Consider the following 24,038-nt stretch of genomic DNA (forward strand, 5'->3'; position numbering starts at 1 on the left):
TGGTTTTAACTCAAACCTAGACTAGAAGCTACGAGCGGCCAACGAGGAGAGAGGAAGGCTAGCCAGACCTCCGCTCTAGACCGGAAGTCTCTATAGCCATTTGGGAGGGAGAACTCTATGTTCTTCCCAGTGGGAACGTCAGGGGCTGATTCCCGAGGCTGACTCCCCTGGAGGGCGAGACTTCGCTTTGGAGGGGCGCACGTGTGTGGTATCCTAAGGCTGAAGCGGCGTGGTGCGAGATCGTCTCGAGTTGGCTAGCCTGCATTGTGACCCGCCATCTGCCCGGCCTTTCTCATTTCCAGAGCTGTGGTCAGCATCTCGGAGTCTCCCGACCCTATGATTCATAGTCACGAGAGTGGATACTGTCTCAACCTGACGACCACGGGGTGGGGAACGGGGAGTGTCTGATCTGACCGCAAGGCTTTGATCTAGGAAATCCAAGTGTTGCCCTCCTCTCTCCTAGCCGCACTCCTACCGTTATCTACGTTGGTTCTCTGAACACTTGTAGAGTTACCTGAAACACCTAAGGGGAGAAAAGGGAGATAAAATGTTCCTCTCTCTGGGTTGTTGTTTGATTTCCTTAGGATACAACACCGTGGTTGGGGGTGTGGGCGGGAGAGAACCTGAGCTCTGAGGATAGTCAAGGTCCTGGACCCTAAAGCGCTTTAGTAGAAGGTAAGGGATTAATTTAAGCAAGTGAAGGCACTACAATTACATGACCTCTTAGGCTAATCTGAAGCTAATATTTGTTATGGATATTCGCTAAGTAAATGATAATACACATTTATGTGCATTTATTTATATGTAACTGATTTATACACATTACTGAGAAAGCTACCTTTTGTTGACTGACAAGTCTCAAAGGAAACTAAAGGCTCCAGACTCCTTTTCAGTCATGGGGTGGAACCCTGACATCGAGTGAGGTAAGTACATTAGGAACAGATGCCTTTTGAACTGTGAAAGGGACTAAAGTAAATATTGTACTCTGCCCCGTGTCCCATTTCTTCGAAAAGAGTGAGTCTGCCTATTGTCTGTGGTGTGAATGCCACTTTTCCCAGAGACCCTGATCAAGCTAGATAGTGCATTAAAGATGAAGGGCCCCAAATCGGGAATAAAGATGAGGGTTAGAGCAGTGGGAGAAGAGGAAACTCTCCTGTGTGCTAGGCACTGCTTTTTATATAATTTGCTTGTCTGCAAAATGGAATTGAATATTTAAGAACTGTCAGGAAAAGAAGTGAAGCACTAAGGTGGGGTTCAAACTTATGTCCGCCGGATTCCAAAACCCTTGATCCTTTTTCCACTGTGTCACGTCTAGGAGAGAAACAAAATCTTAGATCTTAAGTGCACATTCCATCACGGAAAGGAAAATTGGAACCCGAGGCGCCCCCTGGTGGTGTACCTTTCTCATTGCGGAGCCCATCAACTCCCAGGCTCCTTTAATATCTGAAATACGCCCCCTTCGCGGCTCGCGAAACTCGGGTCCCGATTGGCTGGGCGGGGGCCAGCGGGGCGCGCCAGGGCTGCGTTGATTGGCCGGAAGAGGCCAGAGGGAAACTTCCGGGAATATCGGCACTCCCGCGTTCCATTGAGTGGCATCCGGCGGCAGCGGGGCATGTGGCTCCCCCTGCGGGCGGCTAGTCAGCATACACTGTCCAGCGGTCGGCCTGGGTGGGTGGTGGGCTGCGGGTGGGGGAGGGGATGGACCGAGTCCCGGGTTGTCCGGATGAGGGTTCGAGAAGGTTTGGACAGTAAGATTCCATTCCCTGACTCTGCACCGGGTTCCCTACCCACGTCTCCGTCGGCTCCCCCACCTCGGGGCTTGAGACTAAAAGAGCATCCCGGGAGGGGGCCTTCCAGTCCCGAAGCAGCCTATACAGAGACCCCCAAATTCTGATCTTGAAGTTGGAGGCCCCCGGGGAAGTTCGTTTCTAATCTTTTAGAAGAGTTGGAGGGTTTGAGGCAGCCTGACCCCAGTCAAGTGTCTTAGATAGACCTTGGGAAGTGGAGCTTCGGAAGAAGGCTCCAAGCGTTGAGCGTTCATCCCTTTTTCCCCCTTCTAGGTGGGGTGCTGAGGCTCGGGCAGCATGACGACGGAGACCTTCGTGAAGGATATTAAGCCCGGGCTCAAGAATCTGAACCTTATCTTCATTGTGCTGGAGACAGGTGGCTATGTTGGGGCAGTGGGCCCTCTGCGCGGGTTCTTGAGGTTGGGGGACAGAAGGAGGGAACACCGACTCCGTTTTTAACTTGCTCCGTGGGTGGCAGGGCACACCCCAAGACTTGGCTCACGCGGAATCACTCTCCTAGTAGACCCGAGCCCCTAAAGTTGCAGTGAAGTGTAGGGTAGATGGAACTCTTGGCCAGATTCAAGCCTCCAGTGCCACGCGGGCCTCTTTCTATTCAGGGCCCTCTCCATGGTGCTGGCCCCTCCACTTCCCACTCCCACCCCAAGGTGCCCTAGAGATTTGGCTTTGCCTTCTTTGTACGTCTTGTCCCTCACCCCACGAATATCAAGATCTCATTCTTCTGACCCCCTTCTCCCATTAAAATGTTCCCTCCAGGCCGAGTGACCAAGACAAAGGACGGTCACGAAGTTCGGACCTGCAAAGTGGCAGACAAAACTGGCAGCATCAATATCTCCGTCTGGGATGATGTGGGCAACCTGATCCAGCCAGGGGACATTATCCGGCTGACCAAAGGGTAAGCCAGCTTGTGATGTCTGGCTATCCAAGGGCAGTAATCATCAAGAGAGTGAGATTAACAGTCCCTGTAACTCTTCTGAATCTTGCATTTTGTGCCCCCAAAGGTACGCTTCGGTGTTCAAAGGTTGTCTGACACTGTACACTGGCCGTGGGGGTGACCTTCAGAAGATTGGAGAGTAAGTACTGTCTTGGGGATTGGGATAGAGAAACACCAGGCCAACCGGGGGACGTTTTAAAGTTTGCAAGGAGGCAGCGTAAGGGTGAGCAGTCCATGTGCCTATATCTGGACCTTTCTGAAGCCTCCAGCAGTGGCCCAAAGGATGGGTCTGAGCCTTTAGCCACTTTCTCCCCTTGCAGATTCTGTATGGTTTATTCTGAGGTTCCTAACTTCAGTGAGCCCAACCCAGAGTACAGCGCCCAACAGGCACCCAACAAAACGGTGAGTCCTATGGCCCTGACGTGGGAGAGGGCAGGTCAGGAAAAGAAGCAGGGTAGGGAGCAAGGTCTGAGTGTGTAATCTGTGCCTTCAGGTGCAGAACGACAGCAGCCCCACAGCTCCCCAGCCTACCACCGGACCCCCTGCCGCTTCTCCAGGTAAACCTGTGCCCTTCCATCTGCTGGTCTGCCTAGCTCCTCTCCTCTTCCCAGCCTGGAGCGATGGCACTGCCCTCATCCCTTTTCTAAATCTCTCTTCTCTCAATATATCCCATTCCACCCAATCCCAATTCTTCTCCCAGTTCTTTTACAAGTCCCTGTGGTGAAAAGGTTTGGGGGCCTTTTTCTCACTGCTAGAGCTCTGGGACCCTTTTGCCACTACCACTCAAAGGCAAAAATGAGGACGATTTCTCCACAAAGATAGCACTCCTTCATTCTGGCTGTTTCTCTCTGCTTCTTCTATGGCAGCACGTTTCCCTTTCCACTTGCCCATTTTCACTTATTATATAATTGTAATACATGGTTTTACTTGTATGACCAACATGAAGTCCACACTACAGAGTTTTGGAGCACTAAATAGTTCCTTTTTGGAGTCACCACTCTTCTTGAAATTAAAGGTCCTGCTTCTCGGCCTTGGCCCTCAGGATTACGATTCTTCCATCTCATGTACTTCAAGCCCTTGCTTTTGGTCTCTTGAGGAATTGGGGCCTTACTGCAAATCATCAGGTTTTGATTAGAATCACTCACCAATACCACCTCCTCCGTCCCCTGGCTTCTCCTCAAGAACCTGGTTTTAATGCTCCTTCTTCTTCTGGGTCATCTCCCAACTGACCCTACTGCTCCCTGGGTATTTGGTTCTCTCTGGCCTCGGATTTGTGCTTTAGGTTTCTCCCTGGGACACTAGACTTCAGGCGGCCTCTACTCTTCCTCAGTTTGTGTCTGCATCCCGTTACCATGGTTTTCAGAATTGTTTGTGTCAGAACCACTGGGGATCATGTGTTTTTTGGAGACACCGTGAAATTATATCTAATTCCACCACAAAAATTAGCATCCATGTTTTCAACTGAAAATATGACTATTACATATTTTCAGATCTCCATAACTACATAATTTATAAAAATATTTTAAATAAGGTACATTTAAGCCTGTTTGCTCCTGATATTCATTTGCCAGATGTTTATTCACTCTGTCTTCTTCCAGTTGGTACAACAGGCTTAACAACAAAAAAAAAAACATGTCTGGCATTAAAAACTTAACATTGACTTTCTGTACACTCTCTGAACTTTTTCTGTGAGTTGAGGAAAGGGCATTGTTCTTCAGTTTTGGCTGCAGATATCTTCGTCTGGTGAAGCATCAGGGCTTAACCAGGATATGGTCTGAGAAGCACTAGCCTATGACTCCTACGCCATTTAGGATTCATAGTGCTCTATGTATGTGAGAGGCAGGCCTCTGCCTTCATTTAACAAACTTTTATAGATGAGGAATGCCGAGGAATGCCAAGGAATAAAACACAGCATCTGCCTTTAGGAGCTTGTAGTCTATGAAGGAGAGAGTCACACAGATGATGATTATAAAACACTGTAGTGAGTGCAGTGATAGTGACATGCACAGTTATGGGAGCTCAGGAAGTCATCTCACATACCTGGCTCTATCAAACATTTAAAATATACACACAAATGTTACGTATTATTTTGAGGGTGTGAGAGTATGTATAATATTTTTTTTGCTTATTCTTATTTATATTCTCCAAAATGAACATGTGTCATCGTGATACACACCATACCTTTTTTTTTTTAAAGGTCCTTCTTCTATTATAACACAGAAACTTCAGGCCCTTCTACTTCCCAGGCTTCTCCAGTTTTACAGTCAATTTTGGTAAAGGGGCATTTTGTCAGACGTCCTAGAGCCTAGAACTAAACAGCTAATTCTAGGCCTGACTCCCAATACTACAGAGATGAATAAAAGAGAAAAATACTGTACTAGGGTTCACGTAGCAACTTCGAAAATGACTGTTTGACTTTTCTCTGGGACTCCATTTATACAACCTGCACTCTTTGCACTTGGTTCAGTTGGTATTCACGTTGTGTTTAAAGAAGACTGCACTACTGTCTGGGGCATGGGAGGATGCCTTGGGATGGACCCCTCTCCTACCTTAATTCTCTAATTCTTGTGTTTCTTCCCCTTCTCCCACAACTAGCCTCTGAGAGCCAGAACGGGAATGGACTGAGCACCCCACCAGGTCCTGGTGGTGGCCCGCACCCCCCTCACACTCCCTCCCACCCCCCCAGCACCCGGATTACCCGAAGCCAGCCCAACCATACACCTGCTGGCCCTCCTGGCCCCTCCAACAACCCTGTCAGTAACGGCAAAGAAACCCGAAGGAGCAGCAAGAGATAGCAAGACACTCTTCTCCCTTCCTGCTACCAACCATAACCCAAGTGTCTGCTAGAGAACACAGCCTTCTACTGGGCTGCTGGTTTGGGGGGAACAGGGTAGGTAGCAGTATTTTAGTCACTAAACTTCACTGAAGGGGTGGTGAGCAGTGGCTTTCCCCCCCAAGCCCATCCTCACCCTCCTGTCCAGCTGAAGCTGCCTGTCCCCTGGGATCCTGGGCTCTCTGCCTGCCCTCCTTCCTCTTTAGAAATGGCCATTATGGTCTGTTTCTTGTGCGTGTGTGATGTGGAAGTCTAATTGAATCCCTCCTTCCTAATAAATGTTACCACTTTATCCTGGACTCCTTTGCTTTTGGTGGGAAAATGAAGAGGTTAACAGCTGGGCGTTTGGGAAGGTGGGGTGTTCCTAGAGGGTGGAGGGGACATAGGTTACTGTCTTAGCAAAGCAGGCCTGCCCCTTTAAGGTAGTGTCCCTCCCCTGCCCCCTCCCTGCAGGTGACCCTTGCCCGCTTGTCTGCCTCCCCCCCCAGCCACAGCTGGAACCAAGAAGGCTGTGTCCCCCTTCCTCTCGGCGTCCTTTCTGTCTCCTGCTGTCAGGTAATACCAACCTCTACCCCTGGACCAATCGCCCCAATCAGACTGTGCTCCCCTGATCTTAAACCATGTGGAACATCTGAGGGGAGCCCAGATACTTCTTCTCTCTTCCCACCAGAGCTTCCCCTTTCTTGGTCGTGGATTCTCAGAGTTCTGGCTCTTACACTTCTGGGGTGACGAATTGCTAAAAACAATTTCTCCCCATGCATCTGAGGTGGCCATTTATCTTCCTCTTTACCTTTCTCTCCAGCTTAGGGATACAGCTTAGGGCCCGACTTCCCCAGGGAATGTGGGGATAGGGATGGAGATGAATGAAGCCCAGTGCCAGAAGTAAGGTAGTTGGGGTGAGAGTATATTCAGGGAAAGGTTAAAATGATACCAACTGGGTTAGTATCAAAGAGAAGTGCAGGCTCAGACTCTCCTTAGCTGTGTGGCTTTTCCAGGGGCAGAGGGTGGCCCCTCCCTACTGGGGGCCCCAGCAGAGACTGACCTTTGACCCCCACCCAAGAGACCAGTGAACCATTAACTCCTCTCTCATGTGAGCCTTCCCACACTTGCCCCGCCCCTGACCCCGCCCCAAGGCAGGTGGGCTGGGAAGGGGGGGCTTGTGCATGCCAACCTTCCATCTGACGTGGCCTCCATTCCACCTGGGCACCTGGAGGCTGAGCCTGGCTCCCCTCCCTGACTCAGGAACCTGAGTGTCCACTGCAAGGCCTGACGGGGACGTGAGGTGACGGGGCTTGTAGGCTACCAGTGGGGATGAGGTCCTGGGCATTGAGGGGGGATAGAGAGGTGGGGCAAGGTTGAGGACCGGGGTTTAGAGGACAGGGAAAGGACTGTCAGCTCTAGATCAGATGAAGGGAGCACTGTGGGTGAGGGAAGGTGTTTTAGGAACTGGCAAACGAGGAGACTGCTTCAGCGGGAGGTACTGGGGAGGGAGGATGGGGGCTGCTGCTGGATTTAAGGGGGGAGCTATATGAGTGAGGGATCCCCTCTGGCCCCGGCTGGACAGCAGAGCAGGAGCCCCGACCCTTCCTCCTTGTTCTTCCAGGGCACCATCCTCAGGATGTTCCAGGAGGAATAGAAACTGGAAACAGCCTCTGACCAGTTCCCACCAATAATGGGGCTCCCAATGAGTCATCTGCTGACTGGCCTGTGTATGTGTGTGGCCTTGGGCTGGGGAGGGGGCTCAGCCCCCAACCTGGGCCCCGCTGAGCAGGAGCAGAACCATTACCTGGCTCAGCTGTTCGGCCTGTACGGGGAGAATGGCACGCTGACCGCAGGGGGCCTTGCCAGGCTTCTCCACAGCCTGGGGCTGGGCCGTGTTCAGGGGCTGCGCCTGGGACATCATGGACCTCCGGCTGGTCCGGCTGCATCCCCAGCTGAATACAACTCCACACACAGGTACTAGACCCTTTCCTCCACCCCCAAATCCCACATCCAAGCTGTGTTTAGCTCAGTCTCCAGTTGTCTAAATGACCTGGCTCCAAAAATCAGACTCCTGGGATTACAGATTTTTCAGAACCTGATTCCTTGTATGCCTTCAATCCCATTTGCCTCTATTGCTTTCTAATTCTCTCCTCTTCCAAATCCTGGGCCCTTCATCTCCTTGCTCTTAGTCTCAATGCTCAGTGTCTCCAGCCTGACTTGGTTCCCAGTTTGTAGCATTTTTGGCTGTCCCCCAATTCCTGCTTCCTCTCACCCCCATACCCCCCATACCTATAAACTGATAATTCTCAGATCCTCCCAGGACTAACAGTCCGTGGTTTCTGGGTCCCAGGAACTCCAGCCAGGGACTGACTGGTCTTCCCTTTTCCCCTAAGCTCCCTGGCAGCCTCTCAAGGGGGTTTCTCAGAGAACATGGGCAAGTCTGACTTGCTATCCCATCCATCCGTTCTAGGACACAGGACCCTGAATTGAATGTGGATGTCTGGGCTGAGCTGCCTCTGGGTCCCTCGGGGTGGGGTGACCTGGAGGAGCCAAAGGCCCCAGCACCACCCCATGGGCCAGCCCCCTCGGGCCTGGACCTTTTTCACAGGCTTCTGCTGCTGGACCATTCACTAGCTGACCATCTGAATGAAGATGTGAGTGTGATAAGCGCTTGAGAGGGGGAAGGAGCCATGAGACTTAGATGGCATGAAGTGTTTAGAGTCAGTAATCTGATACAGTTACTTAAAAAAAAGAAAAGTCCAGATATGGTCTTAGGGTACGTTATTCCAATATGAAATGTTCCCTCTAGTCTCAAAGCAGAGAAAACACACCCAGAACTCCAAGACCCACCCAATTTAGGGGTCACACTTGGCAAAGCAGAGAAACCAAAGAAGCAGCCCATGGTAGGCTGTGGGATTGGTTATCTGGAGAGGAGACCTGCAGGGAGCTGATGGCTCTCTTCATCCAGAAAGACAGTGAACTTGTCCCACAACACACCAGCGGGCAGCCAAAGCTAACCAGAAGCAGGCCTGGTGGGAGTGAGTGCCCCATCGCAGGAAGCATTCAAGCCAAGGCTGGATAAACATGTGACAGGGCTGTTGAGAGGAAGGTTGATGGCATTTCAGGTTCTTTTCCCTTCTAAGATTCTGGACTAGAGAGCTCTAGTTGTCTAATCAACTCCATGACCAAATCAATGACATCATCAGGTGCTTGCGAGGGAGGGAGACGGTGGCAACGATCACTAGCGCTCAACCTGCATTGTCTTGAATATTTGCATTGGATTAAATATTCACAATAATTAACACACTGATTATAGATACCTGTCCCTAGTCCCTGATGTACCAGGGACCCTGGGAGAGACCCAGGAGTCTATGCAATGGAAGGGCAGACATTAAAGATCTGAGTCACAGGCCCATGTATGACTCCCAACTCAACTCCCCTAGTGTCTGAATGGCTCCCAGCTGCTGGTCAATTTTGGCCTGAGCCCCGCTGCTCCGCTGACCCCTCGTCAGTTTGCTCTGCTGTGCCCGGCCCTGCTTTATCAGATCGACAGCCGCGTCTGCATCCAGGCCCCGGCCCCAACCCCTGCAGAGGATCTACTATCTGGTCAGTGGGTGAGAGTGGGTGGTGGGGCACCCTGAATCCTGAATAGGGAGTGGGCTCCAAGCCAAGGAAGGGGGTTCGTTGGAGTCCTGCCTCCTTTTGTAGCATATCTGTCTGTGAGCCCCTCCCTCTAGCCCTGGCCTAACTTCAGCCCGATTCTCCCCAGCCCTGGTTCATAGTGCCCTGGCCGTCCTGCTGCTCAGCCTCCCTGCTCCCCTCTCCCTGCTGCTGCTGCGGCTCCTGGGATCTCGGCTATTGCGGCCCCTGCTGGGCTTCCTGGCGGCCCTAGCTGTGGGCACTCTTTGTGGGGACGCACTGCTCCACCTGCTGCCGCATGTACGTGGAGCCCCCTCCTCGTTCCCCTGGCCCCGCTGGTGGACAGCCCCCTCGTACCCGAGGTGGTCCCAGTCACAGGACAACCCCAGGCGCCCCCCCCCCACCCGTCAGCCCGCAAGCTGCCTTCTAGTAGAGTGTATGAGTGAAGGCGTGCCACCTCCCACCCAGGAGGGGGATGTCAGTGGGGTGTTGGGACTCCGGGGTCTGCCCTGACCCCCTCTCTGTCAGGCACAAGAAGGGCAGCACGCCGGACCTAGCTGGCGACCAGAAGAGGATCTGGGTCCAGGGCTGTCAGTGCTTGGCGGCCTCTTCCTGCTCTTCATGCTGGAGAACGTGCTAGGGCTTTTGCGGCGCCGAGGGCTCAGGCCAGTGAGTGACACCTTTTTCTCCTCCTTCTGCCAACACCAGAGTCGTAGCCAAGAACTGGCACATGAGCCAGGAGGTGAGGGGCCGCGCGTGCTCCTGGCACAGCTGTTTGCCTGGCTGCAGGCCCTGACCACTAACAGGGAGTTGGGTCGGGCCCCTCAGCATAAACCCAGGACTTCTGGCTGAACAGCCTCCTCTTCAGAGTTCAAGGCAACAAGAAACAGGGAGGTGCCAACCTGGGAAGAGAGTAGAGGCCAAGAAAACATCCCCTTGTGCCAGAAACAGAACCAGGTGTTGCTTTTCCCAGCTGGTAGCCTGGTCTCTCCTTAGCCTCTGGCACTGCTGCCTCCTCCACCAAGACAGATACCTTCCTATTTCAGAGATGCTGCAGGCAAAAAAGAAAAGATCTCGGAACACCAAACCTGGACCTGGAGGATGGCAGTGGGATGGCACTTCAACCCCTACAGGCAGTGCCAGGTGACCGGAGGGGAAAAGGAAAAGTAGGCTCCCAGCTCCCAGCCTCCCTTGCAGCCACCAACACTGTCCTTGCCCTTCTCTCTGCAGAGGCCGGGGCTCAGGGCTGCACGGAGCAGGACAGCCAGCCTACACCAGCCCCAGTCCCTCCTGGGCACCAAGGCCACAGTCATGGTCACCAGGGTGGTGGTGATGCCGATATAACATGGATGGTCCTCCTGGGAGATGGTCTGCACAACCTCACTGATGGGCTGGCCATAGGTGAGGCGAGGGGACTGAGGGAGGCAGGTCAGAGGCTTCTAGTCATTGGCTGGGGCTAGGAGAGGGCTCCCAGCAAGCGGGGAGATGAGAGCACCAGAGAGAATGTAGACCCTGCCCCGGGAGGAGGAGGGAGAGGGGGAGCTTTTTCTGGACTGCCCACCTCTAATTCTGCCAACCCCAGGTGCTGCCTTTTCTCATGGCTTCTCCAGTGGCCTCAGCACTACCCTAGCGGTCTTCTGTCATGAGCTGCCCCACGAACTGGGTAGGAATGGTGGGAGTGGGGTTGGGGTGGAACTTGGAGGCTGGTGGGGTGACACAGGTGAAGGGCAGCCCTGGCTTACTTCCTCCTACCCTGTCTTCTCTTCCCAACAGGTGACTTTGCAATGCTGCTCCGGGCAGGGCTGTCCTTTCGGCGGCTGCTGCTGCTGAGCCTGGTGTCTGGAGCTCTGGGGCTGGGGGGTGCAGCCCTGGGGGTGGGGCTCAGTTTGGGCCCCGTCCCCCTCACTCCCTGGGTGTTTGGGGTCACTGCTGGGGTCTTCCTCTATGTGGCCCTTGTGGACATGGTGAGAGGTGTGGGGTGCTGCAGAGAAACTGAGGGAAGTGGGGAGGGGGTGTGGAGGAGAGGGAAGCATTAGTCCCTCCACCTCCACCAACGACCATCTGGGAGGGTGCTGTGCTGGCCACAGGCCCGCAGTCTGAGAAACTGGCCTGGAAGCGTTCAGGCGGGGCTGCTGATGCTTCCTGACACTTTTATGGCGTTTAGGGGACAGAGACAATGCCAGGATCCTGACAGTCTTCTTTTCTTTCAGCTACCCGCCCTGTTGCGTCCTCCTGAGCCCCTCTCTATGCTCGAAGTGCTGCTGCAGGGCCTGGGGCTGCTGCTGGGGGGGGGCCTCATGCTCACCATAGCCCTGCTGGAGGAGCAGCTACGGCCCCTGGTCTCTGATGGCTGATGGGGGCCAGTGGAAAGGCGTCCAGCTTGCCCTTCCTTCCCCCCCAACCACAGGAATGGAGGCGGGACACAGGGCCAGTAGGAGCAATAGGATTTTAATAAACAGAACCCATCCCAAAGCCATGACTACGACAGTTGTACTTGCACCAAAACAGCATAGAAAACCAGGATGTGGCAGGAGGGAGGGCTCCAAGCAGGTCGGGGGAGGACAAGAGTCGGGCATGGAGGGTACAGGGTGCATCAATCTTCGGGGAGAGCATTGTGCTTTAGCCCAGGGAGGAGGGGGAGGGGTGGGGCAATGCACCGAGGTCCCCACTTTTTCCTGCTACCCTCAGCACCCTGGGGATACAGGCCTCTGGGCAGATCTGCCCTTTATTGCTGCCCACCAGCATGAAACACCCCCGACCCCAACGCTAGCACCACAGGTGGATCCAAGGCAGGGAGAAGGGAAGGAAAGGGAAAATTGCTTAGAGAAAGATTCAACTAGAATCCAGTGAATTGTGCTCAGTTCTCTTTACTTCCTACAACCGAGTACATGGGTCACAGGGTGGAGGGTGCAACAGGACATGGGACATGCCCCTCAGTGCCCCCAACACACCCCTGCACACAGGATGGTGGTGTCTGCAGCATCACAGGTCATGCAGGGCATGGGGAAGGGGAGGACCACACACACATAGACGCCCACAGCGGGTACCAGACAGAGAACACCCCTGAATATACATAGCTATACACAGGGAACCCCCAGGTCCCCAACCCAACCCTCTCCCCTGTCTTGCCGTCCCCCAGGCAGGAGGAACTGTATTGCTTTGAGAGAGCCACCCTGGGGGCCGCTCTGCCAGGCACCCTCCCCTCCCACCCACCCCCATTTTGGCACATCTGCAAGACACACGGCAGGCAGCGAGAGTAGGTACCCTCCCTCCCAGGCTTCTGTGGCTTGGAGTCGAGGAAGGGGGTAGGAGATTTCATCCTCCATCTTTCCCCTAGCCCTTCCCAAACCCCTACCAAACCCACTCCAGCTGGAACCCACCCCCACCCCCAAACACACACATACAAAGCTGAGCTATCCAGGAATATAGGGAACAAGGAGATTGTCCAGGACGGGAGCAGAGGCAGTGGGACAGAAAGAAAGGACTGGAAGCAGAGACCCCACCCTGGTGTGGGGGTAAGACTGGCACAACAGCTACTTTAGTGCAATTGGAGAGGGTGCCCAGAGTGAGGGATGGAGATGGGAGGGGAAGGCTCTCCCCGACTTCCCTGGGGGCCTAGCAGGAGTGGGGGCGGGCCAAGGGCAGATCCTCTCTGGTCAGCCGCCACCCTCTGCCTCCCACACGCGGTGACAGTGTCCCCCTCACACCTCAGTGGGCGACAGCAGCCTCGGAGTCAGTACCTTCAAGTAATTCATAGAGCAGACCCTCCCCACCCAGCGTCCTCCCGTCTCTGGGATTTGGTCGCTTCTCTAGGGGTTGGGTTGGGAGGTGGGAGTCCTCAAGTCAGACCCTTCCCTCTCTACCTCCCTCTTCCCAGACCACTGGGCTTGGTCCTCAAATATTCCTCACCTCCGCCCTTGCCCAATGTGGGTCAAGGCCATGGAGGCTGGAGCCACCATGACGAGGGGGAAGGGGCTGCTTTGCTCCTTCCCCCTCCTTCTTACAAGGTAGGGTTCAAACTAGGCAGGATGGGGCCCCACACTGGTTTGCCCCAGGAGGAGGGTTTCTGGGCTAGGGTCTGTAAGGCTATTTTCCTTTGCGGTGGGAAGGGGAGGTGGGAATGAACACTGGGTGAGGGAGAGGGTGAAGAATGGCGGAGAGGGATAGAGGAAGGGGCCTCCCTGCTGGAGCACAGTCACGGGAGTCATTCAGACGAAGAAACACGCATGTGCACAAGATCCAGAGTGTGCCTGCTCCCAGCCTTCCAGCCTGGCCCCACCCCACCTCTCAGGGCCCCTTCCAAGACCCCAGAGAAGGTTTTGTGGATACAGCTGTAGAACCGTTCACTCTGGCCCCACGCCCCCTGCATCCCCAGCCTCTTCTCCCCTTCTAGGTCCAGGGAGTAAAAAGGTGCTTGGGTGGGCAGACAGCGGTGGAAACAGTATTGAGTTTTCCTTTGGTTACATATTGAAGGCAAAGGTGAGCTGGACTTACAGTCAAAACGGATAGGGATGAGGAAAGAAGAGGGGCCGTGGCTGGGGCTGGACAGGGAGGCGGGCCCTTCTCAGCCCCTCCACCCCAAGGAACACATGTCTAAGTAGGGTGGCAGTCCCTCAGTCTCATCTCTCCCACCCCCCACAGCACCAAACAAAAGGAGAAGCCCCCTCCCCCAGGGGCCGCTCCCCACCCCAACCTGGGCTGTACATTCAGTGGTTTTCAGCAGTCCTATGGCTCAGGGGGCCCGGGGTGGGGGAGGTGGCCCGTCAGTCTCATCTGAACAGTGGCAGTGACCTGGGTCTGTTGGTCCATCCTGGGACCCACAGTTTGTGCCATTTGTTTTTCTGAAGGATAGTACACAACCCTGCCAAAGCCACCGCCCAATCAGAAACATGTCCCCCAAAAATCAGAAACTAAAAACTGGCTCTTTCCATCTCGCCCTCTGATTCACTAGTCTGTTTCCCTGTCTCCTATGTAGCCCTCGCTGTCTCCTTTGCTGGGACCTGGGGCTGCTCCCAGGTCCTCACTCAAAATAGGCTTTTTCTCAAAAGTGCTTATTACTTGAAGCAAGTGCTTTAGAGCTGCGGTGGGGAGAGGGAGAGGGAAAGAGGGCGGGCGAAGGGAAGGAGAGGTTTCCTCCCCACCCTACCCCCTGAATATTGGGGGGCATTTTGCCTGTTTTACTTCTCCACACCCGTTTAAGTCAAAGAGGTTTTTAAAAAAAATCTTAACATTAAAATAAATATGCAGTGGCCATGAGAATGGTCAAAATGTTTCAAAAAATCCTAGGGGCTGGAGAAGCCGGGGTGGGGTGTGGGAATTCCTTTGGCATAAGGAGAGGAGGCTGCTTGTCCTCCACCCTCCTCACAGCCACATGAGGAGGGACGAAGGAGGCCCCACCACCTGCCCCAGCACTGCTGACGGTGTGCTGAAGAGGCAGCAGGGAGCAGGCAGCCACCAGAAATCTCATCTAGCAAAACACTGGGGCTCCTGACAAATACTCCAATTCTTCCTGTCATCGCCGAACGTGGATAAAGGAGAACACGACTGATACCCCAAGTCTTCTTCTCGGGAGGTCCCAGCTCCCCCGCCCCCCACCACCTAATTCCCAGCACCAAAATGAGAGGGAGGGGTGGAATGGGAAGATTTCAGGAGAGAGAATTGAAGTTAGGGGGCAAGCTCTGCAGAACCAGCAGGGTGAGGGTGGGGGGCTGCAGCCCTTAAGAGAGGTCACATTGATTGTCGTATAGGGGAGGACAGGGTATGGAGGGAGGAGGGCAAGAGGGGCGTTGCAAGGCCCTTTGGCTTTGAAAACAAAAATAAAAACTAAAAAGCTGCACAATCCTTCTCACCAATAATGGTCATTTGGAAGCTTTGAAATGGTTTAGGAACTGAGGGGTGGGGGAAGCAAGACACAGAGAGAGGACAAAAAGGGACCATGATAAAAAGAATGAAGGACTTGGACAAAACCCCCAGGAATCAGGGAACGAGCATGAGGTATGGTTAAGGGTATTTGTGAGGGATGGAGGGGCCCTGGGATGCCTCCCCTCCCCTTAGCCCACCCTTGGCAAGGGTGGCAAGATTTGCAGGGGCCACAACTGAAAAGTGGGCAAGATTGTGAATAAAGCAAGCATGGGTAGGGGCAGAAGACTGAGGGATCCCCCAGGGGAGACCCTCTACTGTGTAAACGAAGCCTGTCCAGTTCTCAGGGGACAATACTGATGGCAGCCAAACTGGGCAAGGATGCACTGTGGGGGTGGAGGGGGCATGACCTCTATTCAAGTTCTGTGTCTTGGCCCCTGGCTGAGGTATTGAGTGTGAGGAAAGGAACACTGGGCTACAGGAGTGGGAGTGGGTCCAACTGTCCAGGAGGCTTAGCTAGGAGATAGATGGACAGGGCATTTGAAGGGACCAGGGCCAAATTCAATGCTACATTTAGAGAAAAAACTGCCCCCTCCTCACTCCGGCCCAGTTTGGCTTTTGGGGTGCCACTTTGAGGAATCTTCTCAGTGCAGCCCCGAGCTCAATCCCATCTCTCCCTGCTGCCGGGAAGGCAGGGACCAAGCCTCAGTATCTGTTGGTTGTTCCTTAGATCAGAGCTTCATCCTCACACTGGAGGGGAAGCCTGGGTCCCTAGTAGTGACGGTGCCTAGTCTGCTCTGCTCCTCCCACCATCTTTGGCTTCAGATCAGGAGTGACTGGGGGCAGTGGGTCCTCTTAGACATAATGGAAGGTGGTGGCAGACGGGGAGCACAAAGGAACTATGGGACTGGGGGGCACAGGAGGAAGAACACAGCTCCTCCCTCCACACACATGCCAACACATGCCTGAAACACATAGGACAGACTAGGGCTGTGGTTTTTGAAATGGGCAGGAAATTAATTTGTTTCTTCCCCTAAAGGATAAAAATGCTTACTTAAAAATTCATGACAAGCCTCAAAGTTAAGGGAGAGGAAAGCCAGGGAGGCAATGGCCAGAGGCTCTGCTCTCCCAAAAGAAGTTAAAAGAAAGAAGCAAGGTTAAAGTGCGTGGTTAGGGGGCCAGGCCAGGAGGGGGAAGGAAGCAGGGAGGGGCAGGCTGTGGGGGCAGAACCAGCCCTTGATTTGCATATGAGGAGCCAGGGGAGAGTGCAGGATTGGGGCCCAGGTACAGTAGTTGCTGCTTCAAGTGTTTTGCATTTGAACTTTAGGGGTGATGGGGTACAGAAGTGGGGGAAAAGCTCCAGGCCCCAGTGCTAAATACCCTCCCCCTTCATCCACTAGCTGCCCCTGAAGGGGGAGGGGAACACCCCCAGAGTGCTCACACAGTACCAGAAATTAAGGCTTCTCACTGCTGCGGGATGGAGGAGCCGGCCGAGCAGGGAGGCAGTGATGGGTATGGAAGAGGGAATCTGCCTGGCAGTAGGGGCAGGGGCAGGGGACACAGAAGGGAGAGTTAGAGGGAAGAGTTGGGGGAGCTGGCAGCAGAAAAAGGGAACTGAGAGATGGGGTAAAAGAGAGGGCGAGCCAGGCATTTAGCAATCATTTTGGGACACTTGGCAGAAGGGGCTGCCCTGGGGGTACCAAGGGCCTGGGGTGCGCCCTGTCAGTCCCAGACCCCTGCCAGGCCAGGATGGTGTGGCAAAGGGGTGAGCAGCTGCTCCCCAGTGCTTTTTTCCCCCTCCGCCCCCCAAACCAGTCGTGTTCTCCTTTAAAGTGCCCTAAATGTATAGACTTTTTCTAAATAAATAGAATAAGATATCAAGCCACCGGCAGGGAGAGGGACACTGAAGGGGGGCTACTCAGAGTAGCAGCCATCTAACCCAATGGCGCCGTGCCGCTCCTGGCTGTAGGGGCAGGAGGCCCCGTGGGGCAGGGCCCCGCAGCCACCCACCGTCTTGGCTGCTGCAATGCCGCAGTTCTTGAGCAGGCTGAAGCTGAAAGGACTGACAGCGTCCTTGGGTGGGAAAGGCTTCATGGTGGAAAGGATCAAGGCCAGGCAGTCTGCCACATCCTTGTTGGGGGCGCAGGCCAGTGCTGGGGTATGACCTGCAGGACAAGGGCGAGAAATGAGGAACGGGATTCGGTATCTCTGGGGCCCCATTCCCTTTCCCACAGGCCCTGAGCTCTCTTATCTGTGGAGGGAACCAAGGCAGGCAAGTACCAAGCATGGCCAGAAGTCAAGGGCCATGAGGACCCAGGGAAGCCAACAGGCAGACTGATGAAGTGTGCGGCAAAGGGCAGAGCATGGGGGACAGAATGCTGAGGGGTACGGAGGGTCTTCCTGATGACCCTGATGGCCCCACCTAGTTCCAGCAGACTCCCCTCAGAGACTCTAGTGTGTTGGTGTTGGGTCCCTGCTCTGAAGAGTCCCCTTGAGAAGAAAATCCAGTTTATAGCAAGTTTAAGAAGTCACCTCCTCAAGCATGTCCCTGACCCCAAACCCTGGAGAGGCGGTGGGCTCCAGGCCCCACCCACCTTCTTCATCCACAGCCAGCACTGTGGCCCCACGACTCAGCAGGGCCTGCACCACAGAAGCTAGACCATTCCGGGCAGCAATGTGGAGTGGCCTTGGAAGAAAGGAAAGAGAGGAAGCAGGAAGTCAATGGGATGCCAAGCTGCCCTTCCACCCCCAGCCAAAGTAACAAGGGCGCTGAACAAAGACTGTGAGCGCCAGAGAGCCCCTGGAACGCAGGTGGCTCTTTCTTCACCCCCCTGCCACCCCCAGCCAGGAGCCCCTGCCCTGGGCACTCACATCTGCAGCGCACTGTTGGTCGCATTGATAAGGCCAAGGTCTTGGGTTTCTGCCAGGATCATGAGGGCACATTTCTCATGGCCCTGAGGGAGAGAAATAGAGAATAGAGACTTGTGAAGTGGAAGCATGACAGGCATAGAGGAGTTGGGCAGGGTGGCAGGGGGACGGGCTAGCTGGTCCTGACTTCTCTTTCAGCCCTCTCTCCCATCAAGGCAGCCCCAGCCTCCTTCATCACGTCCTGCCCTCGCAGCCCTCCTCCACCACTCCAGGCAGTACCTTGCTACAAGCCAAGTGGAGGGCAGTATTCTTGTTCTCATCCAGCACAGTAAGGTCTGCCTTCCCTCGATACAGCAGAAATTCTACAAGACAAAGGGGACAGAGAGGGATTGACGCTTCCTCCCAGAGCAGCAGCCATCTTGGCTCTCCAACCTCCGATGTGCATATATTTTGCATCCCATCTGCTGAAGGTGAAACACCCAAAGACATGCCTCCTGTTTCCAGAACCCCACAGGAAGGGCTGACCCATCTTGCAAAAACCCAAGAGGAGCTCCTCCCTTCCACACACGGCCCCTACACACCCACAGCAGCGGTCTGCCCGTTCTCGGCCGCCGTCATGAGCGCAGTGCGGCCAGTGTGGTCAGTGGCGTTCACCTCGGCCTGATGCTGCAGCAGCATCCGGAGCCCAGAGACATTGTCCGCGAAGGCAGCGGCGTGAAGAGGGGTCCTATGGAGTGGGGTCAGAGCAGTGAGATGGGGAAGGCTCTTCCGCCTGGGCAGAAAGAGGAGGCCAGAGAGGCAACGCAGGCTCCTTCCCACTCACCGTCCTTTGGCATCTCGGCTGTTCACAATCTTGGCACCCAGAGCTCCCAGCAGCATCTCTGTGGTGCTGTCTTGGTTATTAATTCTGGGGGAAGAAGAAGACTCAGCAGGAGGGGCAAGCGCAGTGCACTGCCTGTGCTAGGCACAGGTCACATATCCTTAAGAGGGGCTGAGGCGCAGGAAGGGACTCACACTGCACAGTGCAAAGGAGTGAAGGGGTTTCCTTCCAGGTATGAGAACGGGCTGTGTTCAAGTAACAACTCCAGACAATCTTCATGTCCTGTATGAGCAAGGAAGAGTGGTGATGGGGAGAAATAACAAGGTTCCCTACGTCTGTCCTGTCCACCTCCTGACGCTCCATTCCACTTCCAGATGCGGAGCAAACCAGGTCCCTCCCTCAACCCATTGATCCTTAGTCTGGACACAGTCCCGTGTCCTGGTCTGGAAAGGCCGCAGACACTTACCAGTGTAGGAGGCCCAGTGCATGGGCGAGTATCCGCTGTAATCCACCCCAGTATCCAGGGGGTCTGTAGACAGGGCGGCCTGCAGCAGGGTCCGCAGCACTGCAGTGTGGCCGCAGGCCGAGGCCAGGTGAATGGGTGTGCGGCCCTTGAAGTCCCGGCACAGCACAAATGCGTCGTGGTCCAGCAGGGCAGCCAGGCAGTCCTCACAGCCAGTCACTGCCTGTGGGGGCCACGGGGTGGGGAGGAGGGGTGAAGAGCCACTCCCTTCCCTTTCAATACCCAGTCCCTGGGACTAGCCCAGAAGGCAGAACCACATCGAGGGCTCCACACATAGTCGTTACAGCAATGATTCTAAGTGTTAGGGAACAGCATCTCCTTCCTTCACTCTCTGTGCCAATTAGGAGAGCAAGAGTGACTCCTGGCACTCTGGAGTGGGAGAGGATACAGAGTAAAAAGAAAACTAAGGGATCAATTGGATAGAATCCCGTGGGATGGAGGAGGAGGCAGCTTTAGGACACGCGATGGTGGAAAAAACCAGGGTAATGGCAGCATTATCCAAAGGGACAGGGCTGGCAGGGTATCTTGGGGTCGTCTGGGTAGTGCATATGATTACAAAGCAAGGTAATAAGGGAGATCCTGGAGCAAACACAGTGAAGCCCAGGAAGGCCCTGGGCACAAAATCCTGGCCCACGTGCTAGAGAGTCTGATGTCCTGTGCTCCCATGTCCAGGCCCGGCTGTGAGCAAACCACCCAGCAGCTCACTCACCCCACGGTGGAGGGCGGTGCGGCCCCGGAGGTCAGCAGCATCAGCTGTGGATCCTTTCTCTAGCAGCAGATGTACACAGTCCACGTGGCCATTCATGATGGCCAGCATCAGTGGGGTTCTACAGAGGGGGCAGGACAAAGGGTGAGGGCCGGCAGGGATGGGAAAATGTGCACCCAGCCCGGCCCACACTCACTGTCCGTAGGCATCCATGACATCTGTGATGTCAGCGCGTTCCCCACTGTCAATCAGCAAGTGCAGGGAATCAGTGTGGCCAGAGGCAGCTAGGAGGGAAGGGGGCCTGTGTCAATGCATGGTCGGGGGGAAGAGGCCAGGTCAAGGCCAAATGATTGGAGGGTGGAGATTATGGGAAGACCTGGGGCAGGGGGATTGGGAGCTCCGTATCAGGACAGGAATTTTCCATCCTCCTTATCCCACTTTACTCCCAACTCCAATCCCATTCAGGAGGGATTGGGGACCAGTCTCCAAGGTCTGGTGTGAGAAGGGGAGGAAACAGCCTAAGGGGCGTACGAACCAGCAGCGTGCAGGGGTGTCCACTTGCGCTTGCGCTCCTTGATGAGGGCAGAGGCGCCGTGGGCCGTAAGCACCTCCACACACTCAGTGGAGCCTCGCTCGGTGGCCAGGAAGAGCGCGGTCCGGCCCCTGTGGTCCCTTACATCCAGATTCACCAGCGTCTCAGCCAGTGTCTTCAGGGCTTCACAGTGACCGTTGTAGGCCTGGAGGGGTGCAGGCAACCAACGGATGTAGCTCAGAAGCTCAGAACACTGCCCCACTCTGCTCTTGAGGCCCATGGGGAAACTCTGGGCAGTAGAGTTCCCCACGAGCTCCTCAGGTCCCTCAGGCCCCTAATCTGCACTTTGTCCATCCCTTCTCCAGACCACTGCCCACTTGCCATATCCCCACAAGAAGGCAGAGGCAAGGACAGATTCACAGGTGCGTACACCTTGTGCAGACCTGGGGCAGGTAGCAGCAAGGAAGGCAGGAGGAAAAGGATGGGACTCACAGCTAAGTGCAAAGGGCTGACTGGAATGGTGCTCTCCACATCCTCCAGGCAGTTAAAGGAGATTTCTAAGAGCTGCAATGGACAGGACACCAGGCGCTGAAGTTCTGGAACTCCCGAGATATCATCCCTGCCTCCCACCCCCAGTAATCCCCTGAGCCTCTGATCTAAGAGACCCCATCTGATTCAGTCACCCCTTGGTTCCAGAATCCACAAACATAAAAGTAGACTGTGTACCCTGCCCCTGCCTCCCCCATCCCGGGGCAGATCCCACACGTACCAGTTCGAGGTTCTGTCTGTTGCCATAGGCGGCTGCATAGTGCACAGCTGTGTAGCCCTGCCTGTCCCGCAGGGAGGGGTCTGCACCGTTATCCAGTAAGAACTCCAGACAGCTGGGGGCAGAGGTAGACTGTGAGGTGGGGACAGGCCTAGTCCAGGAGGGCATAGTTCTGGGAGAGGCAAAGGAGAGGGGCAAGAAAGCCCCTCCAGGCCTAGGCGGCCAACACCCAGCCTCTGCTCTAGCGAGGCTAACTCCTGCCCATGAAAGCCCAGCTCCAGAGCCACCCCTCCTCCAGGTCCGCCCTGCACCACTCTGGCTTCAGTGCCCTCCTTTATCCTTTGAACGCTCTCCTCGAGAACCTAGAGCACGAGTACCAGCTATTAACCTGCTGCTGACTGACATTCTCCCCTCATCTCCAGGCACGCGCTCCCCTGCCGCGAAGGCCTTCTCCTCCCAGGCCATCTGTAGAAGTCTACTCATTTCAAACTTGGTCCCAGCATCCTCTCCTCTGTGAGGCCTTCCCCAAGCTTCCCAGTTACTCCCTTGGCACCCTTCGCATAGCTTAGTAGCTGTACTAGTAGTGATAACACCGTGCTTAGCACCACTATGTGTCAAGGACTGTTCTAAGCACTTCATGCGCATTAAATCGTTTCATTCTCATAGTGATTCTATGAGGTAGATACTTATCCCCACTATGGTTGAGGAAATTGGGGCACAGAGAGGTTACGTTACTTGCCAAAAGTCACACACTGATCCTCTTGGATTGTTGAGTACCCTTTTTAAAAAATAAACCTTTTATTTTAGAACAGTCTTAGATTCACAGAAAAATTGTGAAGATTGTACAGAGTTCCCATATACTCCGTGCCCAGTCTCCCGTTATCAACAGCTTACATTAGAACGTATATAAGTGCCCTTTTATTTATCTTTCTCAACAGATTAATGGCTGTCAAAGAGCAGAAATTTGGGGTAATTCATCCTTTATCTTTAGTACCTAGCACAGTGCTTGGTACCTAATAAGTAATCAATTAATGCTTGTGGAATAAATAAATGATTTTGTGTGTTTGGTTTTTCTGATCCTCTCAAGACCATCTGTCCCTTAAAGGGAGGAACTATGTCTCATACTTTTGCCTTTACCCACAATGCTTAGTCCAGGACTAAACTTAAGAGTGTTCCAAACACACTGCTGGCTGACTGACAGCACAGCAGCAGAAGTCTGGTGGTGGGTTTCACAGTGGGTGGGAGAATAAGACGACCAGAGTTAGCACTGCTGGGAAAGCACTTCCCAGGGGTTCTTTTTAGCTACTCACAAGAAGGCCTCCTTCCTGTGGGACTCCTTCAGTGGCTCGTCCTCTTCAGCATCGTGGCTGGAAGATGAGTGGGGTTCCGCTCTGTGGGAGGGAGAGTAAAGAAATCAGGGGGAGGCTCAGGGAGGTGAGTGGGGTTGAGAGGGCCTAAGTGGGAGTCTCACCTCCTGTAGGTGTCGGAGGCGGCGGCGTAGTGGAGGGGAGAGCAGCCTTTACAGTCGGCCTCATTGACACCTGCCCCAGCAGTTACCAGTGTGACAGCACACTGGTAGCTGCCGTTGGCGGCTGCATAGTGCAGGGGGGTCCTGTGGAGAAGTAGAGGGTGGGTAGAAGCATCATGGAAAGATCCAAATGCACCCAGAAGGGCTGCCAAAAGCTGCTTTGTGATATTCTCTTCACTTAATACTCCAACTCCCCAACCCTTGCTCTATCATTTGTCTCTAACCAGACAATTCCCATGTATACGCCTGCACATCAACGCACCTTCCAAATTTGTCTCTTCTCCTCAAGTCAGCTCCACTGCTCAACAGCAAATTAAGACATTCAACATTCCTAAGAGGAAGGAGGACGAGGGTTAAGAGAGTGAGAACCTCAAGGAGAAGCCACAGGTGCAGGGAGGGGCTAAGGAAGGATGGAACTAGACAGTACTTTCTGCTGTGACTGCTCCTATTGTGAGAAGGCGACAGATCTGGGCAGGAAAGGAAGGCCCATCTCTCTTCTGAAGGCCTGGGAGAGAGGGAAGAGAACTCACCCTCCAGAAGCAGCAGCATGAAGACAAGTCCGGCCAAGGTTATCAGGCGTATTGATGTCAAACCCAGCTGAAAGCACATGCTCATTGCTGAGTGAAGATACAATGCTGTACAGCTGACCTGCAGGGCCAGAACAGCCACAGTTCCTATCTGAGGGCACTGAGCAGAGAGGGGAAAGGCCTCTGCTCCCGGGCACACCTGCTCAACCCCCAACCGGCCAGCACATACCTGAGGAAAGAAGCTTACGACAACAGTCAGAGAATCCAAAGAGAACAGCTAAGTGCAGGGGAAACATGTCATGGATGCCGCGCCTGGGGAGAAGTTGGGACTCAGTCCTTGGGTCAAGGAGGGACCAGTTATAGACCTCTTTTTGTGGCCCACCACCAGCCTAAAAGAGCGTGAGCTTCCCTTTGGCAAGCTTCTTTGTGGCTCCATGTTTGATGTGAGCGATGTGTACAGATCTGAGGCAGCCTAGACGTGGGGCTAGGGGCCCTGACTCACCGGGCAGTATCCGCGCCATTGGTCATGAGGGTGCTGATGAGAAGCTCATGTCCATAGCGAGCGGCCACATGCAGTGGAGTGTTCCCAAATTTATCAGCACAATCAATCTCGCTGCCTGAGGGGGATGCACACACACAAACTCAGACAAACCTTAGGCTTCCGACCACTCACGCTAGTTAGCTACCATTTGGGTGCTTACTATGTGCCAGGTGCC

At 54.3% G+C, this 24,038-nt stretch overlaps 3 protein-coding genes across 7 annotated transcripts in view; 2 read left to right on the forward strand and 1 right to left on the reverse strand.

Moving 5' to 3' along the window:
- Positions 1 to 40: 40 nt before the first annotated feature.
- NABP2 (nucleic acid binding protein 2) lies at positions 41 to 6,127 on the forward strand. 4 transcript variants are annotated; one of them, XR_012493946.1, is made up of 8 exons: positions 1,537 to 1,668; positions 2,061 to 2,163; positions 2,562 to 2,700; positions 2,807 to 2,878; positions 3,060 to 3,141; positions 3,233 to 3,296; positions 5,335 to 5,629; positions 6,061 to 6,127. XR_012493946.1 is itself a non-coding variant. In XM_019742293.2 (7 exons), the coding sequence occupies exons 2-7, from the start codon at positions 2,085 to 2,087 to the stop codon at positions 5,532 to 5,534; spliced, it is 636 nt and encodes a 211-aa protein (XP_019597852.2). In that variant the 5' UTR covers positions 41 to 309; positions 2,061 to 2,084; the 3' UTR covers positions 5,535 to 5,864. The 4 variants fall into 4 exon arrangements, 3 of the variants coding, with proteins under 3 accessions (XP_019597852.2, XP_019597850.2, XP_019597851.2); XM_019742293.2 differs by lacking the exons at positions 1,537 to 1,668; positions 6,061 to 6,127 and adding an exon at positions 41 to 309 and having other exon boundaries at positions 5,335 to 5,864; XM_019742291.2 differs by lacking the exon at positions 6,061 to 6,127 and having other exon boundaries at positions 5,335 to 5,864.
- SLC39A5 (solute carrier family 39 member 5) lies at positions 6,061 to 11,665 on the forward strand. 2 transcript variants are annotated; one of them, XM_019742282.3, is made up of 11 exons: positions 6,061 to 6,127; positions 7,176 to 7,528; positions 8,025 to 8,208; positions 8,998 to 9,160; positions 9,324 to 9,493; positions 9,722 to 9,862; positions 10,240 to 10,336; positions 10,424 to 10,594; positions 10,776 to 10,856; positions 10,967 to 11,157; positions 11,404 to 11,665. In XM_019742282.3, the coding sequence occupies exons 2-11, from the start codon at positions 7,245 to 7,247 to the stop codon at positions 11,545 to 11,547; spliced, it is 1,626 nt and encodes a 541-aa protein (XP_019597841.2). In that variant the 5' UTR covers positions 6,061 to 6,127; positions 7,176 to 7,244; the 3' UTR covers positions 11,548 to 11,665. The 2 variants fall into 2 exon arrangements, with proteins under 2 accessions (XP_019597841.2, XP_074181669.2); XM_074325568.2 differs by lacking the exon at positions 6,061 to 6,127 and adding an exon at positions 6,727 to 6,854.
- ANKRD52 (ankyrin repeat domain 52) overlaps positions 11,626 to 24,038 on the reverse strand; it is a 16,913-nt gene continuing 4,500 nt past the window's right edge. Inside the window, exons 10-28 of the mRNA XM_019742280.3 lie at positions 23,825 to 23,939; positions 23,552 to 23,634; positions 23,326 to 23,443; positions 23,058 to 23,126; positions 22,739 to 22,879; positions 22,578 to 22,658; positions 21,271 to 21,382; positions 20,994 to 21,065; positions 20,505 to 20,706; positions 20,166 to 20,253; positions 19,973 to 20,090; positions 19,207 to 19,426; positions 18,935 to 19,022; positions 18,744 to 18,827; positions 18,502 to 18,647; positions 18,200 to 18,282; positions 17,924 to 18,006; positions 17,647 to 17,738; positions 11,626 to 17,217 (exon numbers count right to left, since the gene is read on the reverse strand). Coding sequence (XP_019597839.1) covers positions 16,967 to 17,217; positions 17,647 to 17,738; positions 17,924 to 18,006; positions 18,200 to 18,282; positions 18,502 to 18,647; positions 18,744 to 18,827; positions 18,935 to 19,022; positions 19,207 to 19,426; positions 19,973 to 20,090; positions 20,166 to 20,253; positions 20,505 to 20,706; positions 20,994 to 21,065; positions 21,271 to 21,382; positions 22,578 to 22,658; positions 22,739 to 22,879; positions 23,058 to 23,126; positions 23,326 to 23,443; positions 23,552 to 23,634; positions 23,825 to 23,939 — 2,246 coding nt within the window. The 3' untranslated portion in view covers positions 11,626 to 16,966. The remainder of the gene's footprint in view (positions 17,218 to 17,646; positions 17,739 to 17,923; positions 18,007 to 18,199; positions 18,283 to 18,501; positions 18,648 to 18,743; positions 18,828 to 18,934; positions 19,023 to 19,206; positions 19,427 to 19,972; positions 20,091 to 20,165; positions 20,254 to 20,504; positions 20,707 to 20,993; positions 21,066 to 21,270; positions 21,383 to 22,577; positions 22,659 to 22,738; positions 22,880 to 23,057; positions 23,127 to 23,325; positions 23,444 to 23,551; positions 23,635 to 23,824; positions 23,940 to 24,038) is intronic.

This window comes from Rhinolophus sinicus, chromosome 1 (genome assembly GCF_057876585.1).
Source record: "Rhinolophus sinicus isolate RSI-liver-muscle chromosome 1, RSI-T2T, whole genome shotgun sequence".
Lineage (NCBI taxonomy): Eukaryota > Metazoa > Chordata > Mammalia > Chiroptera > Rhinolophidae > Rhinolophus > Rhinolophus sinicus.

Excerpts from the sequence above, each read along its gene's own strand:
- NABP2 (XM_019742293.2), top strand. The coding sequence starts at position 2,085 with ATGACGACGGAGACCTTCGTGAAGGATATTAAGCCCGGGCTCAAGAAT. Across the intron at positions 2,164-2,561 it reads CTTCATTGTGCTGGAGACAG|GCCGAGTGACCAAGACAAAG; the intron begins GTGGCTATGTTG and ends TGTTCCCTCCAG. Across the intron at positions 2,879-3,059 it reads GACCTTCAGAAGATTGGAGA|ATTCTGTATGGTTTATTCTG; the intron begins GTAAGTACTGTC and ends CTCCCCTTGCAG.
- SLC39A5 (XM_019742282.3), top strand. The coding sequence starts at position 7,245 with ATGGGGCTCCCAATGAGTCATCTGCTGACTGGCCTGTGTATGTGTGTG. Across the intron at positions 10,595-10,775 it reads CACTGATGGGCTGGCCATAG|GTGCTGCCTTTTCTCATGGC; the intron begins GTGAGGCGAGGG and ends TGCCAACCCCAG. Across the intron at positions 10,857-10,966 it reads TGAGCTGCCCCACGAACTGG|GTGACTTTGCAATGCTGCTC; the intron begins GTAGGAATGGTG and ends TCTTCCCAACAG.